At 57.8% G+C, this 18,410-nt stretch overlaps 1 protein-coding gene across 6 annotated transcripts in view; it reads left to right on the top strand.

Annotated features, from left to right (window-relative positions):
- The window catches only part of SHANK2 (SH3 and multiple ankyrin repeat domains 2), a 503,000-nt gene that overhangs the window by 241,349 nt on the left and 243,241 nt on the right, over positions 1–18,410 (top strand). For all 6 annotated transcript variants that reach the window (XM_026482959.4, XM_026482956.4, XM_026482958.4 and 3 more), the window contains one exon: positions 4,437–4,550. In XM_026482959.4, coding sequence (XP_026338744.3) covers positions 4,437–4,550 — 114 coding nt within the window. The remainder of the gene's footprint in view (positions 1–4,436; positions 4,551–18,410) is intronic.

Genomic DNA, 18,410 nt, shown 5'->3' with positions numbered 1-18,410 from the left:
GCTCGGGGTCAGGCTCCAACATAGGAATTTGGGGGCAAGATTCAGCCCAAACACCTGTCTTTTGCAGACACAGTAACTCCAGTGAAGACCTCCCAGTCTCCCACAGCAGGTGACCAGGGGGCTGGGGCTCCAGATCTAGGTGGTCTGGACTCCGAGCCCATGCTGCCCTCCCCCCTCGCGTTGTCTGTCCCGACTGCTTGCTGCCAGCTTTACCTGGCTGTGTCCGTGTTTGTGGTCTGGACATGTCTTGGAGAGATAATAGGCAGGTTTACTCTCTCCCCACTGTGTTCCTGCTTGGACAGCTGGCGGTCAGCCCGCGTGCTCTGTTCTGGAAGAAGGAGGTCATTCATTCCCCAGCTCCCTCCACCTGGGTATTGGGTGCCCCTAAAGCAGTGCTGGAGCCAGGTAAGGGGGCAGGAGCTCGGGCCCAGGGGTGACGCGAGGGTGCCCCACGTCCTGGCTCCGTCCCTGGGAAGTGGGGCATAACCTCCTAGGCTGGCCAGATGGCTCCCGTGTCCGGAAGGAGTTTCTGTGGAGGGGGGGCAGCAGTGAGCCGTTGGCAGCCTTTCTCACAGCAGCTGAGGGGTGGTGCCTCTCCTGGGGAAGGCGTCCGCTATGCTGGCGCCATGGGAAAGGGACAGGTGAGAGAGGGCCCGGTCCCACAGCCCCTCGCTGCCGGCACTCAGGACTCCCAAGCGTGGGGTCCTTCAAGGCTGTCCTCAGTGCTCCCCACTTCGGCCAACTCGTCCTGTGGGAGCTGCTGCCTGAGGAGCGTTGGGTGGCCTGCAGATCAGACATGCACAAGGAGGAATCCAGAAGCTGGGAAGGTTGTCTCCACATTGGTACTCAGAGGCACAGCCACATTGCTGGAGTGCGCCTGCGTGCGTGCGTCTGTGCGTGCGTGCATGGGGTGAGCACACGCATCCCTGTACTGCATCCCAGTGGACAGGTTGGGGTCTCTGCCCGGGTCTCCATCGAGGGGCTAGCGTTTCTGCCCGCCACGTGGGTGCATCAGGGTCGCGGTCTCTGATTTGGGCTATGCATGGCACAGGCGGCCCCTTCCTTCCAGCCATGCCTGGCCCTGTGAAGACAAGCCCACCACGGTCTCCGTGGGGCTGAGCACGCACTCGCCACTGAGGCTGGTCCCACGCCGCAGAGTGATGAGAGCTGAGACTAGGTGTGCAGGTGGCTAGGGCTGAGGCCCCCGTGGGCAGGAGAAGCCTGAGGCCCGGGTGCCAGCGGCCTGTGCATCGCGCCTGCACGGAGTCCCTCTCTCAGCTTGTTGGAGGCCCAAGGAGGGTATTCTGGGGTGGGGGTTGAAGGCTCCCAGAGGTCCCACCAGACTCCCCTAGCAAGTCTGCAGAGACAGGTTTCTAGTGGGAGTCAGCACAGGCAGACGGACCGACTACTCCTGGAGCGAAAGACAGCTGCCAGCTGAGTCCTGGGCTGTGTTCTCCTTCCCAGTCTGTGTCCCCTTGGACATGGACAGGAAACAGAAGTGCAGGAAGAGTGGGGGGCTTCAGGTCAGGGCAGTGAGGGGCCATGGGGGTGGGCAGTGAAGGGCAGAATCACAGGAGACCCCACATCTGAGGCCAGGAAAAGGAGGAGGAGCCCCACAGCCCAGGGGCAGAGGGAAGGTGGCTCAAGGTGTGGACCTGAGCTGCAGAGAGGCGCGGGCTGGACAGGAGCCCTGTGGGCCATGGTACAAGGGCATCCTCCCCTCTCTGCATATGTCCACGGGCATCGTCCCAGGCTGGGACCCACCCCTGGCTACAGGAGAGCAGGCTGGGCAGGGAGCTGGGCCCTGTCCCCCACAGAGAACAGAAATGACAAACATCAGTTCCCAGACTTGCACCCCAAAGGACAGATGTAAAGGACTTCTCTTCTGAAGACGGCCAGGGAGGCCATGCAGGCCACTCACAGTTGCCTTGAAGCCCATGATCCCGGCCCAGGGCCTCCTTCCTTCCCGGCCACACTGTGCGGCCCCTGGAGTCCTGGCTGCCTGGCTGGCTGGTGGCTCTCGGAGACGGGCAGCCGGGGGTGAGCCAAGGGAATTGTCTCCCCTGGACCTCAGAGTGTCCACAGCAGAGGCAGGAGGCCTGGCTGCCTGGCTGGCAGGGCCAGAAAATCTGGGAGGATTTCCAGGGCGGGGTGGGGTCCCGACAGCAGGCAGGAAGGTCCTGGGGTCCTGCTGAGAACCCCCAGCTCCCTGGCTGGGCCCTGACTCTCACTGTATTCGTATCTTTGCCACTTAGCTGTGGAGGGGAGGTCTTCTTATTCCCGGTGACCCGCTGAGCCCGTGCACCTGGGAAAGCGTATCCCAACACACCTCTCCCTAAATACGGGTTCCCCGGGCCCTGGGGTGTGCCTGCTCTGATGCCCCTTGTGATGCTTATGTGGAGGAAAGCCCAGGATGGCTCGAAACTCAATGGCCTGTAGGGGGCTCAGAGCAGAATGGGGAACCCTGTCACTCAGGCTGTCCTGGCCCAGGGGCTCGCTGCCCGGCACTCAGGTGGGTCCTTCCTCAGTGACTCTGGTGAGGTGGGGCGGAGCTTGGCAGAGGGGGTGGGGCCTCGTGCGGTGAGGGTCCCGCCCAAGCCTGGTGACCGCACAGCTCTTCTAGCACCAGTACTTACTGGTTTCCAGTGTACAAGGCAGGGCCGTGTGTCTCTGGAGCGGGGAGGCCCACGGTGGGAGCCAGTTAGGGGACAGCTGGCCGGGCACCTTCTCCGACCACGTCGCTTCAGCCGTGGCCTCGAAGCGTGTGGGCTTGTAGAGGGCAGGTGGATACTCTGTTCGTTCTCAGCGCAAAGTGTCTACTTTTCAGCGCCTTAAGTCAGCAGCTTATGGGCGAGCCCAGCCTAGCTCCCTCTTCACTGACAAGGAACACACTTTCCCACCCGGACACAGGTGTGCCCTGAGAAGGCGGGCACACAGAAACCCAGGCGTGCAAGCCCGGTGTGTGGCCATGGCCTGGCATACACAGTTGTTGGACTCGCACACAGCCCCTTAAGGGCAGAGGGTCTGTCCTGCCGACGGCCTGAAACATAGTAGCATGTTCCAGATGGGGCCAGCGTCCCACCCGCACCCCCCCACGTGCGCCCCTGCCCCTCCCACCCCTGCCAGGAGGACCGCGGCTTACGCTTGCTCAGTAGGCACAGAGGATGTCCTGGGCCCTCCCCGGCCTCTCCCCACATCCAGCTCACAGCCTACGGAGTCCCCCTCTCCTGACGGAGCTGAAACCGACCCGGTGGGCAGGGCCCCTCAGCCTTCCCTCTCTTCCGCTGGCCTCGGAATAAGGAGGACACGCTCAGAAGGGTGACTCGGTCCCCTCCAAACACAAACCGCGGTGTGTCTTCCCTGACTCCCTGACGGTCCGGAGGGAAGCTGTGAGCGGGGTGGAGCCCCACACGGGGTCGCGTGCCTCTGCCCGCACACGGTAGCGCTACAAACAGTATCCTGCTCCAACACATAAGGAAACCGAGGCACGGGGGCCAAGAAGCTTTCCTGCGTGTCACGTAGACGGACGTGTGGCTTCGGCCCGTCCAGCACGTGGGCGGGTGCCTGGCCTCCCTTTGCTCCAGGCAGCACTCCATCCGGGATGACCCTGTCAGGTCCGGATTCTTTGGGGCAACGGCTGTGCAGCCCCCTACCTGGGCTGCTTGGGGGATAAGGGGCAGTGTCCATTTTTGGAGGAAATGCTGCAAGAAATGCATTTCTACCGTGCAGAGTGGCCTCCCATGGACAGGCCCACCACCCTTGCCTGCAAGGCGATTGACAGACCCCTGCTCCCTGCCAGCACCTGCACTGTCAGAGGCCCTCGGTGGCAGGTCGGCTCGCCCGGGGCGCAGGGCCCCAGCTGTCCCCCTCTGCAGTGCTCCGTGCCGGGAGGCCAAGACAGAATGCGGGGTCGGCACGCGGCCCCTCGCTGCTCTTCCTTTTCCAGAGTGGTTTAAAAGATCAGGCAGAGCCTTGGACCCCTTCCCCAGCTGGGAAGGGGCACATGTGACCTCATCGTTCCTTCCATCCGTGGAGGTGACCCGTCCCGCCACCTGACGCATGACATGATTCATGGTGGCGACTTGCAGTTCCCCTCCGTCTCAACTGGGACATCAAGACGGGGGACAAAGTAGTCGCAGGACTTGTGGGGTCAGATAAAGATGCCAGGAGGCCAGCACTTGCATGCTAAGGGGAGAAGAGACCCGGGGACCCCGGCGTCCACGCCCTCGGCACTGTCCTCTCCAAGGGATGCTGTACCGGGTCCCCTCATCCACAGTTGAAGGAAGCGCGGCCGGCCGGCAGATGGACCAGAGCCGCCAGGTGTGCAGGCTTGGCGGACCCCGCCGGCCCCGCGCTCACTCCGTCCCCTCTTCGCGCTCACCCTCAGACCCCCCCCCCCAGCCCTCCCGCTAACGGCTTCCCCTTCTTGTCTCTAGTTCTGAGCATCGGCGAAGGAGGCTTCTGGGAAGGCAGCGCCCGCGGCCACATCGGGTGGTTCCCGGCCGAGTGTGTGGAGGAAGTGCAGTGCAGGCCCAAGGACAGCCAGGCAGGTAAGGCGGTACGGCGGGCGCCGCGTCTCCGCGCCCTCGGGCCTGTGTGCCTGCTTACGGAGAAAGGCCGCCTTCAAAGCAAGGACTTCTCTCTGTCATCGAAACAGGTTTTCAGTTCCTCTGGGCTTTGTCCAAACCAGAAATAGGTTACAAGACAGTGCGGAAGCTTTTGGTGAAGGGGCTGCTCAGTACACATTCCAGAAAACTTGGGTCGTTCGTTGTAGCCATCGGGGAAGGGCTTTCGTGGGGCTAGTGAATGTGGAAGCCGGGTTATCGATCTCTCGGACCGATGTCACACATGGGCGGCTGGCGCTCGCAGGAGGCCCTCGCGTGCCTTCCGTTACAGCCACATACTTTGATGTGTCCGTAAACACCACTCCGAAGCGGTTGGAGTTCGCGAAGGAAAATCATGTCAGTGTGTTTCAGAACTCCAAATATAGCCTTTGCTGAAAACCGCTTTGAAATTGATTGCCGAAAGATTGAATTGATTAAAATGTTAAGAGGAGATCATTTATACACAATGGCATCGGGAGGAAATATGCTGCTTGGGGAAAGGGAAGCACGAGCTGTCTTACACGAAGGAGCCGGTGCGTGCCTGCGCTCTGCGGGTGTCGGGCAGAGCCCCAGACTCACGGAGCACACGTCGGAGGCAGCCACGCTTGCTTCGCAGCCCGTGGCTTTGCTGTGTCTGCTTGTGCGGGCTGGTGGCGCCTGCCCCGTGGCCCACATGGCTGGGAAATAAGGTGTTCTGAGGACGCACGCTCTGGAAAGCACGGCGTCCGCCCACCGTACGTGGCTGGCTTTGCAGACTCTTCATCGGGGATGCTCAGCTGGTTCCCTCTCCGAGAACTTGACTGCGAAGAGGTGTCCATTTGTGCTGAGCTTCCCTGTTCAGTCTCAGCTCGGGTTCACACGCCAGAGGGAAACCGTGACGTTGGCGGTGTGGTAGGGGGTTGATGTAAGAGATGTCCTGAGCTCAGGTTTGGAAGGGAGGGCTGGAACGTGCTCATCTGGGGAAGGTGGTGGCGGGTTGGTGGGCAGCAGGGGCGTGGGAGCTTGCTTTCCCAGGTGTGCAGGTGCACATCCTGGCTCTCCAGTGCCTGCCGCCCCTGCCCCACCGGCTTCCTCTCCTGCAGGCAGCACCCCCAGCGCCGCTGGTCTGTGAAGGGCAAGACCATAGCTTATGAGCGTGACTCCCCTTCCTGGTCACCAAACGCCTCCGTCCTCCCTCTCCTCCTTCCCTCTTCTCCTGCTACACGGCTTCAGTGCCACTGGCCCCCCAACCATACACTCTTTCCTTGGAAACACTCAGGCACGTGGGCGCCAGGCATTGCTGGCTAGGGGCAGCCCAGCATGACCACACGTGCGGGTCACCCAGGTCTTCCTGCTCCCTGCATCCTCCAGGAAATTGTGGCTTCCTGGAGAGAGGGAGCAGAAGTCCGGGGCACTTGGCACTCCCTCCCGTCTCCTGTGCAGGCCTTCTCCTCCCACCTGCCGGCACTGCCCCACCTCGCCCGGGCAAGGCGTCCACGGGGAAGGTGGGCACCGGGCAGCTCGTGTAGGCTGATGGTCTCCTCCGGAGGGGCTCCCCTGGGGCAGTGGCTTGTGTGTGTGTCCCCTCGGAAACCTGTCGGGCGTGACAGTCCTGGAAGGATGTTCCGTGTTTCTGCACACTGTACAGGATGATGTCGTCCTGTTAATGTGGTGTTCACCACCCAGGCTGGTGCTCAGCACTCCTGGGGCTCCAGCCAGTTCTGGGGGCTGGCCGTGTGTCCTGGGGGACTTGAGAACATGCGAGCTGGTCCCTGACCCCAAGCGACTTCTGGAACGTGGCACCCTATGCCATCAGCCCACGCACATTTCCTGAGTACCTCCTGGCCCCGGGCAGCTTGTGGGGCCTGAGGCGGCATAAGTCTGTGTTGCCTGTAAGGATTGCAGGGGCTGGTGGCACTCGTGCCGTAGCAAATGGCCACAAAGTGGCTTCAACATCGCAAATGCATTACCTTGTGGTTCTGGAAGCCAGAAGGCTGGTGTGAGTCTCATGGGTCCCAGTGTCGGCTGGGCTGCAGTCCTTTCCGGAAGCTCTGGAAGAGAGTGTGTCCTCCGGGCTCTGGACGCTGCAACGTGCTTGGCTGTGGCCCCTCCGGCCTACTTGAGCGTGCGGCCAGGTCCCTTATAGTGCCTGTCTCTGGCCCCCTCCCGCCTCTTCCCCACGTGTTAGGAGGGGAGCAGACTCGGAGCTGGATTTTAGGGTGGGGAGGTTTTGGAGCGCCTCCCGCCAGGCTCTGCTTGCCTTGGGCTTTCTCAGATTGTGGCTTTCGCGCCCTGGGGTCCCGTGGACTGACTTCTTCTATAGAGGTGTGATGTCCCCGCAGGAAAGCACAGTTCAGCGCATTTTGACAAATGTGTACACCTGTGCCTCCGAGCACACCTAGGACAGATGATCGTGATCCCGCAAATTCTCTCCGGGTGCTTTCCGGCCATACCACCTTCCCCAGGGCTCTGGCAGCAGAGGCCAGTGTGACGGGGTGAATCTCCCAGACACGGACCCCTGCGGCTGGCGCTCCTGGGCCCTCCGCCTTGCACGCAGCTGAGGGCGCCGAACGTCAGCCATGCTGCTGCAAGTGCCCACGATGTGTCCATGTCTGTCCCCGAGGAGCGTTCTGTCACATGTGTATGCCCAACACGCTTGGTTTACTTGTGCTCCCAGCGATGGGCGTTCGGGTTGCTACTCAGTTTGGGCTCATGGGACGGTTTCTGTGCACGGCGTTCGGCAGACATGTTTCGTGCGTCCCGGAAAATTGCCGGGTGCACACCTGCGAGGTCACAAGACTAGAGTGTGTTTCATTCTAGAGGAAACACCCAGACCGCTGTCCCAGCTGCTGGGGCTCCTGGGGCCCCTAGGGCTCCGCCGGCGTGCGAGGGCTCCCGTGGCCCCACGTACTGGCCGACGTCTGTTACTACTGGCCCCTTAACAGCCACCCTGCGGGTGTGGCGGGCGTCATGCTGTGGGCGTCACCCGCGTTCTGGGGAGGATCGTCGTTCGCGGCTTGCGTGTGCTTGCTCCCCGAGGTCAGCGTCTTGCAAGGGGTCTGGGCCCGTCTTCGTCCATCTTTAATCGGGCTGCCTCTCTTGCTGCTTCTGGATTTGGGGCTTCCCCGTGCGCTCTGCCATCAGCGCTTTCCCTGCTACGTGTTGCAGGTACTTTCCCGGGCCGCGGACTTGACCTTTGGTTTTCCAACTGGGTCTTAAAGCAGTAGGAAGTTTTTAAAGTTTTACATGAAGTCCCACTTATCCTTTTTTTTTTGCACAATCAGCATGTTTTGTAGAGCCCCCCCCCCATTTTTAAATGTTAGAGGTTCGCAGACCTGGAGTGTACGTAGAATCTGGAGATGGTACAACATTCGTTCCGTGTTTCCATCCAGCACGCTCGCTGTGCACCGAGTCAGCCAGGTGTGGGCCTCGTGCGGTCCCTCTCTTTGGGGAGCCCCGCGTCTCTACGTTGTACAGTGGACATTTAGCCAGCAAACCCCACTCTTGTGCATCAAGTGAAATAGGGGGACGATTCAAGGAACCCACAGCACACAGGGGGCGGCTCAGGGCACCTTGTCCCTGAGCATGACCAACTGATTTCCCATCATGCAGTGACGAACGTCAGGGGCCACGGGCAGCCACCCGCAGAATGACGTGGGGGCTCCGGGTCACCGGCTGGTTCGCTGGTACACGTTTGACTCAGTAGCGTGGAGAGGTCGGGAGCTGTGTCTTCAGTGCAGGAAGTCCTTGCTCTTCTGAACCTTGCTTCTTGTCTCTTAGGACCTTGTGTTTCTGAGGACATCACGTTTCCAACAGGCTTTCCTTTGTGGTAGCTCACTGGCCTGGGGAGGAAGCAGGGCACCAACTGTCCTCCCCGATTTATACACAAACACCCACGTTTCGGCACCCAGGAGCACAACCGGCTGGGCTGTGGCCTGTTCCTTGGAGCTCCTAACACTGGGCCCCCCTTCCTGGTGGAGCCGCAGGCATGGTGACCCTGGAATTACGTGCGTGTCCCTCCGCTGTGCTCCTGGTGTGCAGATCCCTTAAGGACGGGGGCTTTCTGGCCAGAGGTACTAGGTGGGGTGATGTCAGCCGCTGTAACAAGCCCATAACTTCAGCGGCTTCCATCCTGCTGTGGCCTCACCATTCCCAAGAGCCTCAAGGACCTCTGGCTCAGAAGGGACACACGCCTGCCTCTCTGTTCCCAGTGTCAAGGACCAGTTGTGAGACCTGGATGCCAAATGGCTCGGCTTTGGGGTCCCCGGCCAGGAGCCACCACAGGCAGCTGACCCCTCAGGAGGACAGGGACAGAGGGACGTGGACGTGGGCCCAGATTCGTTTTAAGGACCTGGCTCCAGCAATTGTGGGGGCTGGCAAGTCTGAGATCCACAGGGCAGGCAGGCAGGCTGGAGCCTCGGGCAGGAGCCCAGGCTGCAGTCGAGAGGCAGAATTCCTTCTTCGAGAAGGCTGTTCACTGTCAGCTGATTGGAGGAGGCTCTCCCACACCGTCCAGGAAAGTCTCTGCTCAGAGTCCGCTGGTTGTAGGTGCTGCTAGCCGTGTGTGCAGAACACCTTCCCAGCAGCACCTGGACTAGTGCCTGATGGTAGTTCGGTGCTGCAGTCTGCACAGATCGACACCTAAAGCTGACTGTCCCCATGAGCGACCCACGCCGTGGATGGAGGCAGGGGCAGCGGCTGCCTCCACCCGGTAGAAACCTTGGCGGCCCCTCCGCTTTTCATTGCATCCCCATCCATGAATCCGGGCTGCCGGGTTGGGCGGTGGCTTGGTCCTTTCTCTGCAGGATGCCGCACGTGAACCATGGTAGGGCGTGCCCCCGATGGCAGATCTCGAGTAAGAAACAGATAAAATACGTTCAAAATCATCACTGGGAACCCTTTGGTGAGTCAGTTTATGGAAAGCGCACGCATGTGCGTGGAATTTTCGGTGACACAGCTCATGAGTAAGCAGAAACTGCAACCAGGGTCCCCCGCTTGAGAAAATGACAAAACCAAGTCACCGCCAAGCAAATGGTGTCGTAGCTGTTGAAACAAAGGCCCAGATGGTCTGACAAGCACTGTTCACTTAGAACAAGATGACAAGGTGGCATGAACACTGTCCCCAGCCTCCAGAGACAGCCAAATTCTGGTCACCTGAAGGCCATGGAGCCGGGCGGTGCAGACCTCAGGTGCAGGACAGCATGTTACTAACTCCCGGTGCATCCTTGCGGCCCGCCGCTGCTCCACCGCTAGGACCCCTCTGCGTTCTTTGGGCGGCTGCGTTCCGCTCACCCAGCATCCCCTGAGACCGTGGCGGTCACATCTGTTACACTGCAAGGCCGGCAGCGGTGTTCCAGCCCTTCCAGAGCACAGGTCCTGACCCCTGTCCCCAGGCGCATCCCCTCGCCTCTCAGCTTAGCTTTTGCAGGTGGTGTATGTGACCTTCCCAGGACACTCAGGAGGTGGGGACATGGTGGTGTCTCTGCCCCATTTTACAGGTGAGGGTTGGGGATGGTAAGTGACTTGCTCAGAGAAGCACATTGACTGAATGGCCAGGCCGGGACCCCAGTGTAGACCCACCCACGCTGACAGTCTGTTCCCTTCGTGCACCAGGCGGGCGTGTCTCCAGGTGTCTCCAGCCATCCTCTGAGATGTTGAGGTTTGGTGGTCGTGAGTGGTGGTGAAGCTGGGGTGGTGCTGGTCATGGTGGTGATGCCAGTTAGGCTGATGCTGGTGGTGGTGGTGGTGCTGGGATGGTAGTGGTCATAGTAGTGGCTGTGTTCGCAGCGGTGATGATTTTGCTGATGGCGGTGGTGGTACCGTGGATAATGATGCTGCCGCTGAGAGTGGTAGCAATGATGGTAATGGTGACGTGGTTATGGTGGCGGTGGTGGTGGTGGTGGTGGTGGTGATGGTGGTGGTGGTGACGTGGTTATGGTGGCGGTGGTGGTGGTGGTGGTGGTGATGGTGGTGGTGGTGACGTGGTTATGGTGGCGGTGGTGGTGGTGGTGGTGTTGTGGTGATGGTGGTGATATGGGTGTTGGTGGTCTTGGTGATGTTGATGATGGAAGCAATGAGGATAATGGTGATGCAGTGCATGGTCATCAGATCCGACTGTCCAGCTTGCTGAATTCTACTGCTCTGGCCACAGGTAGAATGTGCTCACTTATCCCAACCTGCCCAGCCTCACCTTCTTTTCCGGGAAGCTCCTGGATTGCTTCTTCCATTTCCTGAAATTTTGCTTCTTCCCTCAAGTTCTCCTCTTGGTGCAGAGACATCAACGTTGGGTGCCCTTGAGGAAAATTATTTTGCCCCATATGTCTCAGTTCTCAGTTTGGTGCTTTCGTGATCTTTGTGTTTCTTATTTTTTTGCATGAAGTATAGCAAACACAGAGAGGAGCTCACAAACCATAACATGTCGCTTAGCGAATGGCTATAAAACAACACCCCTGCCCCGCGTCACCAGCATCCCCGAAGCCCCCACGCAGCTCTTCTCAACAGAACCCTCTCTTCCTGTTGCTAAGCCCACCCCGACTTGCATGCCACTCACTTCCTTCTTTTGTGAAAGTTCTGCTTGCTTACGTTGCATCCCTAAATGACGCAGTTAGTTTGGGCCAATTTTGAACCATTTGGAAGTGGTATCAAACAGTGTGTGTGTTGTATTGTGTCTGGCTTCCTCTGTCTGTGATGTCTGGGTGGTGTGAGTGGCTTGGGGTACCGTTAGGTCCTTTGCTGTTTAGGTCCTTCATTGGGCTTTGCCCATCTGTCCTGCCGTGGGGGGCCACCTGGGTCGTCTCAGCCTGGGGCTGTCATGGGCAGCGTTGTTGCGGTCCCCTGGTGAAACACATACTTCTTTTCCTCGTACCCCAGGATGGATGGTGGTCAGGCATGGGTGTGTCCTCCGTCTCTCTGGATCCTTCAGCCTTGCACTAACTGTGCGTATTAGTCTGCGCGTGCTGCTGTAACAAGTAGCACAGAGAGGGCAGCTGAAACAGCAGACGTTTATTTCTCCCAATTCCGGAGGCTGGAAGTCCAAGGTTGAGGTGCCAGCATGGTTGGCCTCCTGGCTTGCAGACGGCCACCTTCTCACTGTGTCCTCACATGGTCGAGCTCTCTGGTGTCTTTTCTCATAAGGGCATTAATCCCATCATGGGGCCCCCACCCTAATGACCTCCACTGACCCAGATTACCTCTCAAATGCCCCACCTCCACATACCATCCCGCTGGGGATGGGGCTTTGACAGATGCATTGGGGAGCGCAGACTTTTACTCCCTGGCAGTGGTGTGTCCATATCTCGTCAGCACACGCTACTGGTAGACCGTTTCCACGGGGGGTCTTATGCCCAGGCCTCATCGACACGGGACTTCAGTTTGTGTTCCCCTCGTTACTTCTGAGTGTGAGAACCTTTTTTATATGTTTATTGGCCATTTATTTGCATTTTTGGTCAAGTGTCAATTCCGGTCTTTTGTCCATTTTTCTTTAGGGTAGTTTGTTTCTTGTTGATTTGTGGCCACTCTTTATATATTTTATAAGAAGGCCATCCTCAGCGATACACATTTGCTACATCTGTTCCCAGACTGTGGCCAGGCTTTCCCTGGGAGGCCGGAGACCCTTGCACATGGCTCTTAGGGTCACCAGTCTTCTCCTTACCATGAAAGAGGCAGGCATGGGTGCAAGGCAGCCGGCAGACGGCACACCAGCTCAACTGTGACCCCATCACCCCCTTTCCACCATATTTAATGTGAACGCACCTTCTGTCTCTGTCAGGGGCTGCTGATACCCCATTGAGAATGGTGATTTGAAGAGCTTATGTAGAAATAAACGTATAGAGACACCTGTATTTGGAAAACCAGGCCTTGCTGCTTTGGGGTAGTTTAGCCGTGAGCCTTTGCCCACACAATTCCTTTAATTCGGTTAACCTAACTTAACCTGGTGAAAAAGCCCAGGTCACCCGAAGGCCTTCAGGATGGCTGGGTGGACAGATTTCACACGCACGTGGGATTCACCCTGGGGTGGGTATCATGGGGTCTGTGGGCTTCGTCCATACAGAGGGGCATCATGGAACACTGTGATGCTGGTCCTGCGCCAGGCCCTGGACTGGACGGGTCTCATCTCCACTACAGTCCTGCAGGCTGAGCGTCATCGTTCCTGTTTTGCACAGAAGGGAACATGGGCCCAGAGACATTGAGCAAAGTGTCCAGGGTCACACAGCCTGAGTTATAGCCACAGGCTTCAGACCAGGAGTTCTCCTGCTTCAGCAACCTGTGGGTCACTTGGAAGAGGGAGCATTCCCACATTTAAAAAAAAACCACCCGATTATAAAAACTGCAATTGTCTATGAAAATGTGAACCACTGAGGTAGACAGTTTTGTTCTTAAAGGGAGCACTGGGGCCTTTTTAGGTCATCACCTAATGGAAGCACAGAATAAAAGGTTCGTCTGAGATTCGAGGTGCCCCTGGGAAGATTTGGGGTCCCTAGGCCCAGTTTGAGAAAACCCGGATTTAGGGTTCAGGCCTCTCTCTGTTGGAGAAAAAAGTCTAGCATCCTGGTTGCTGAGAATCATGCACCTGGCTCGAGGCAGAGCTGGCGTGGAAATCTGATTTTGAACTTCTAACCCAGGGCTTCTCCTTGTCCCATCTCACCTCAGGGGATGCTCTGTTCTATACCACTTTTGTAATTGGAGGGGACAAAACCCTAGAGCTCCCTCCCAACACCCTCTTCCCCCCAAAAAGGGAATTATTATCTAATATAATGGAAAAGCCCAGGGTTCTGGCTTCAGGCATAGCTGGATCCAGGTATTGAAATGATGTCCCCCGGGAGCTTTCTCTCCATCTTCGGCACTGATTCCTCTATGACAGCTTTATTCTTTGGCCAGCTCACTTGTCAGGGTGGTCCCTGACAGTTCTGGGCATATGTTGTCCTGAATCCAAGTTGAGCATAGAGACAACATGTCTTTTCTGCCTGCTTGGCAAACGTCAGGGATTGGCCCTGATGGGGTCGACCTGGGTCATGGATAGGTGCACCCCAGAACCAGTTGCTAGAACTGGGGGATGAATGTGCTTAGGAATTGTGACTGGCTGGGCCTGGGACTGATGAGTGTGGGCAAATGGTCTACTAAGGACAGTTGGGGTGCTGTGACCAACAGAAGGAGGGGGGCTGCAGAGCCTCTGTGGACGTCCAGAGACATCACTTCAGCAGGGAGGCCTGAGCATCCGGGCTTTTCAAACAGGAGAGGAGGCCACTGCTGTGACCTGCTCTCAACCAGCTGGGAGCGCTTCCCCGGGAGACAAAGAAGGGGTGGGAGCTGTCACCCAGTGCTCTGGGCGGCTCCAGTGAGAGCCGTCGGGCAGAAGCTAGCGGAGTTCCAGTATTAAACGGAAGCCCCATTTGTCACAGTGCATACGAAGGCTCTGCGAGATACCACAACAGGCACGGGTGGTTCTTCCAAAATAGAATGTATTTTGTTATCTTTAGAACATTTAAAAATACAGGCAAATGACTATTAACACAACTGTAATCTAAAATGTTAATAAGCAACAAAGAGCCGGCTTCCAAAGGAGTTACTAGCTGTTCCTAACGGAACATAAAATAAATATGAGGGCTCATTGTCCTGGGTGCTAAAGATTCTGCTTTTGTTAAACAACCGTGGCAGAATCGTGCAGGCTTCCCCCTTCTTCTTTCTGTTACGCCATCTTATTAAAATACCCTTGGAGCCTCGCCGCTTTGCTGTGTGCGCGCTGTTGTCTCTGAGCAGCTGCTCTGTGTTTTAAATACCAGTTTCCACGTTCAGGCTTGCCCCCGAAATAGAGTTCTGCCAGGTCTGTCTGCGGCTTCCGGTTCTGCTGGGCGGACTGGGTCTCTGGCATCGCTCTGGGTCCCGGGCCCTCCCTCTCCTCCCAGCAGCGGCGGTGGCCGGCCCTGGGTTACCATGGCAACCTGGTGATGCCGTACCAGCCCCGCCCTCCTTCCCCAGGTCCCTCCTGCCCCTGCAGGACGTGTGTCTGCAGCTCCGTTCAAAAAGTCACCTTGCGCAGCCTTGCCCTGGGCCGGGGCCCTACCTGTCTGGATGGTGCCGGGCAGGAAAGAGGTTTCTGTCATTCTGCCAGGTCAGCCATAGCGAACTGTGACAGCCGGGGGAGCTTAAACAACGAGACATTGATTTCTCCCGGTTCTGGATCCTGGAAGTCCTAGATCTGGTGTCACCGGGGTGGGTTCCCGGTGAGGACGCTCTTCCTGGCTTGCAGGTGACAAGCAGCGTCCTCGTGTGGCTTTCCACTGTGAACATCTCCATATCCCTTTCTCTTCTCGGAAGGACACCAGTCCTATGGGATTAGGGCCCCACCCTTATGACCTCGTGTGACCTCACTTAACCCTAACTGCGTTCTTATAGGTCCACATTTACAGTCACATTGGGGTTAGGACTTCAACACATGAGTTTCGGGGGGGGGGGCACAATTTAGTCCACAACATGCTGAAGAGTGATAGCCGTGAGCCGAGCTCTGTCCCCTGTGGTGCTTCCTGCCGTACCCTTCCCGCCACACAGTACCATCCCCACTGGGGCCATTGCATTGTCTGAGTCGAGGGCCGTGGCTGTGCTGTCTGTCCTGAGGCTCCTGTCTGACCAGGCTGCATGCTGGTCCCCCAGCATTCAGTGGCCTCTAAGGGTCCTCTGTTCTGGAGACAGGGCTCAGAGCCAGGTGCATGGAATGGGCTAACATCAGAGTCCATGGCTCTGATTTAAGGCCGTGAGCCTGGAGCCAGGGCCTCACCGTCAACTTGCTGCTGTGTGGCCTTGGGCAAGTTACTTGGCCTCTCTGATCTCCAGTTCCTGCTCCATGAAGTGGCAGTAGCAGCAGTGTGTTTACCGCAGCGTGGCTGGGAGGGGGTGGTGAGCCCATGGTGAAAAGCACTGGGCACGGCTGGCTCACAGGCATGCTCACTGAACATTGGCTCTTGGATCACTGTCATCCTGCATAACACATCTGCAGATATCCATGGAATGTGGCCCTCAACCCAACCGTTCACCAAGTAACGGAGCTCCAGCCCTGCCCGGTGAAGCCAGGATGTGTGGGTGGGACCTCAGGATCTGTATGTTTCAGTGGTTTTCCAGGCTTTCCAGGTGGGGCGTTAGAAGAGCTGGGATCTGAGCCCAGAGATGGAGCAGGTTTGATTGGTGCAAATAGTGTGAGCAAGGGGGTGGAAGGAGAAGGCCTGCAAGCTAGTGTGTAAACATGTGCTTGTCAGGTGAGTTGATCACTGTGTGTTGCCCTCTGCAGGGGCAAAGAACTGAGGACGCAGGTGCCCACACTGTGTCCCTACACCTAGCATGGTGCCTGGAATGGAAGAGGTGCTGAGAAAGAACTTCCTGGATGGATGAATGGGTGGATGGACAGGTGGATAGGTGGGTGGAAGGATGGATGATGGATGGGTAGATGGTTGGGTGGGTGGGCGGAAGGATGGTTGATGGTTGGGCAGATGGGTGGATGGATGAGTGGGCGAATGGGTGGGTGGGGGGGTGGAAGGATGGATGGATGATGGATGGGTAGATGGGTGGATGGATGAGTGGGTGGGTGGGTGCACGGTTGCACTGCTCATGGGGTGGTTGTAGATACCCCCTCGCTCTCTCATACACAGCTCACCCTAATTCCAGTTGTGTAGACCTCCCACCTTTAAACCTCTCCAACACGGAGATTTCTTCAAAACTATACAGTCTAAACAGCAGGGAAGGCAGTGGGCTCTTAGGGGACCCAAGCAGACACCAGCATCGTTGGCGTCTCAGGCCAGGGTTTCTTTGGGTCTTCAGCCGCTGGAGATTGTTTGGGGAGAAGTTCCTTCAGCCAACATCATGTGTAGTGGCCTCAGACTCTGCCTGCCTGCTCTGCCCCCAGAGTTCAGCAAGCAGGCCTCTCCCTGCCCCTGCAGAGCTAGTGCAAAGGCACTGGGGTTCGGGTACGCTCCTCGGGGAGGGTAGCTGACCCGCCCTCCTCGCCCATGCCGTGAGCGACATGGGCTCTTGGGGGCCCGGGAAGACAGATGTTGTCATGCCCTATAAACGGTAGGGTGAATGAGCTGCTCCCAGTACATGCAGGTGGCTGCTGACCTTCCGTCTGTCGCACTAGTGAGGACAGCCCTGAGGCCTCTCCCTCGACACCTGGGCACCCAGTTTGAGGATGGCTAGCCAGAGCCAGGAGCCCCCCTTTACCGGGGCACAGCAGGAACCAAGAGCCGTCCCCCGCCCCCCCCGCCCCAGAGCACACCGTGGCTCATTTTGGAAAACGAAAGCCGTCATATGGTGCTCTGTATTGAGTTAAGATGTTGTTTTTGGCTTCTCTGAAATAGACGATAGGAAACAGATCCGGGGATAATGAATAAACATTGGCTTATGGGGGCTGCATGCTGGGAACGATGAAATCTCACACTGGCAGATGAAATTTAAGACATGCATATGCAAAGGAGATAAGTAAGGGCCAGGCTTCTGCTCCAGCAAATCACATAGCCAAGGAGAGCATCTGGGAGGATGCTGTGCATGCCCCCTCCCCAGCCAGTTGGGGTCTGGGAGAACCGGGCTGGGGAGGAGCCTGGGCCCCCAGGACACTGGGCAGGAAGTGGCCACCTGGGCATCACCCAGACGGGGGTCGAGAATCCGCACTCAACACTCGCAGACGCAGCTTCCCAAAGCTTCGGCGTGGTCAGTCCGGTCGGGTCCTCAGATCAGTTCTTGGGGGAGACCTCTCTCTTGCCTCACTTTGCGTCGCTCTGAAATCCGAAGGTCTTCAGACAGGGCACCCACGTTTCTGTTTTCTTAAACTGAGATGAAATTCCCGTACCCTGACATCTCCCTGCGAGGGGGGCTGGTTCCGTGGTTTTTGGTCTATTCACAAGTTCGTGTGGACATCACCACTGGCTCAGCCCAGAACAAGTCCGTCACCCCGCCCTGCGCCCCAGCCGGGGAGCGTGCCCCACCCTCTGTCTGCATGGGTCCACCCGTCCTGGACGCTTCACGCGAATGCAGCCTTACGGCATGTGCCCTCTGGTGACCAGCTCATTCTAGCAGAATGGGTTCTGGGGTTTCGTCCAAGGGGTAGCGCGTATCAGAATGTCATTTCTTTCTGAAGCTGAATAACGTTCCCTTATATAGACCACATTTTGTCCACGCACCCGTCGCATGGACATTTGGGATTTCACTTGTGGGCTTTTGTCAAGAGCGCCGCCGTGAGCATTGTCGTGCACGTTTTTGTCTGAGCACCTGCTTCCAGTTCTCCCGGGCGCGTGCGTGGAGTGGAATCGCTGGGTCACGTGGTAACACCACGGTTAACCTTTCGAGGACCTCGCAGACGGTTTTGCCTGTCCCATTCCCACCAGCACAGACTCCCCGCGCCCTTGCCAGCTCTTCCTTTTCGTTTCTGGATGATAGCGATCCGAGCGGCTGTGAGCTGGTGTCTCCCTGTGGGTTTCATCCATGCATCCCCAGTACCCAGGGATGTGGGCCGCCCCTCCGCACACTTACCGGCCATTTACGGAACTCCTCTGGGGAGTCTTTCCCTTTTGTAGGCCACGCATTATGGTCCACGTTGTGTCTGGTCCTGTAGCGGGTCTGGAAAGTAGAGAGAGGTATAAAAGGAGAAAATAAAAGGCCGTCGTAACCTTACGCCATGTTGGTCATTGCCACTGAGGTGTCGGTCCTTCTTGTGAGTCTAAACATTTATTCAACGAGATGGAGCACAACGTTTTAAATTACGGATCCTGCTTTCCTTCTTTCCAAGTGACAGAGGACATGATGTCATGCGTTGAAAACACTCTTCCAAAACACCATTCCCGGTGGCTC

Source organism: Ursus arctos, unplaced genomic scaffold, assembly GCF_023065955.2.
Source record: "Ursus arctos isolate Adak ecotype North America unplaced genomic scaffold, UrsArc2.0 scaffold_23, whole genome shotgun sequence".
Classification (NCBI taxonomy): domain Eukaryota; kingdom Metazoa; phylum Chordata; class Mammalia; order Carnivora; family Ursidae; genus Ursus; species Ursus arctos.
This window is presented reverse-complemented; position numbering and strand designations above follow the sequence as displayed.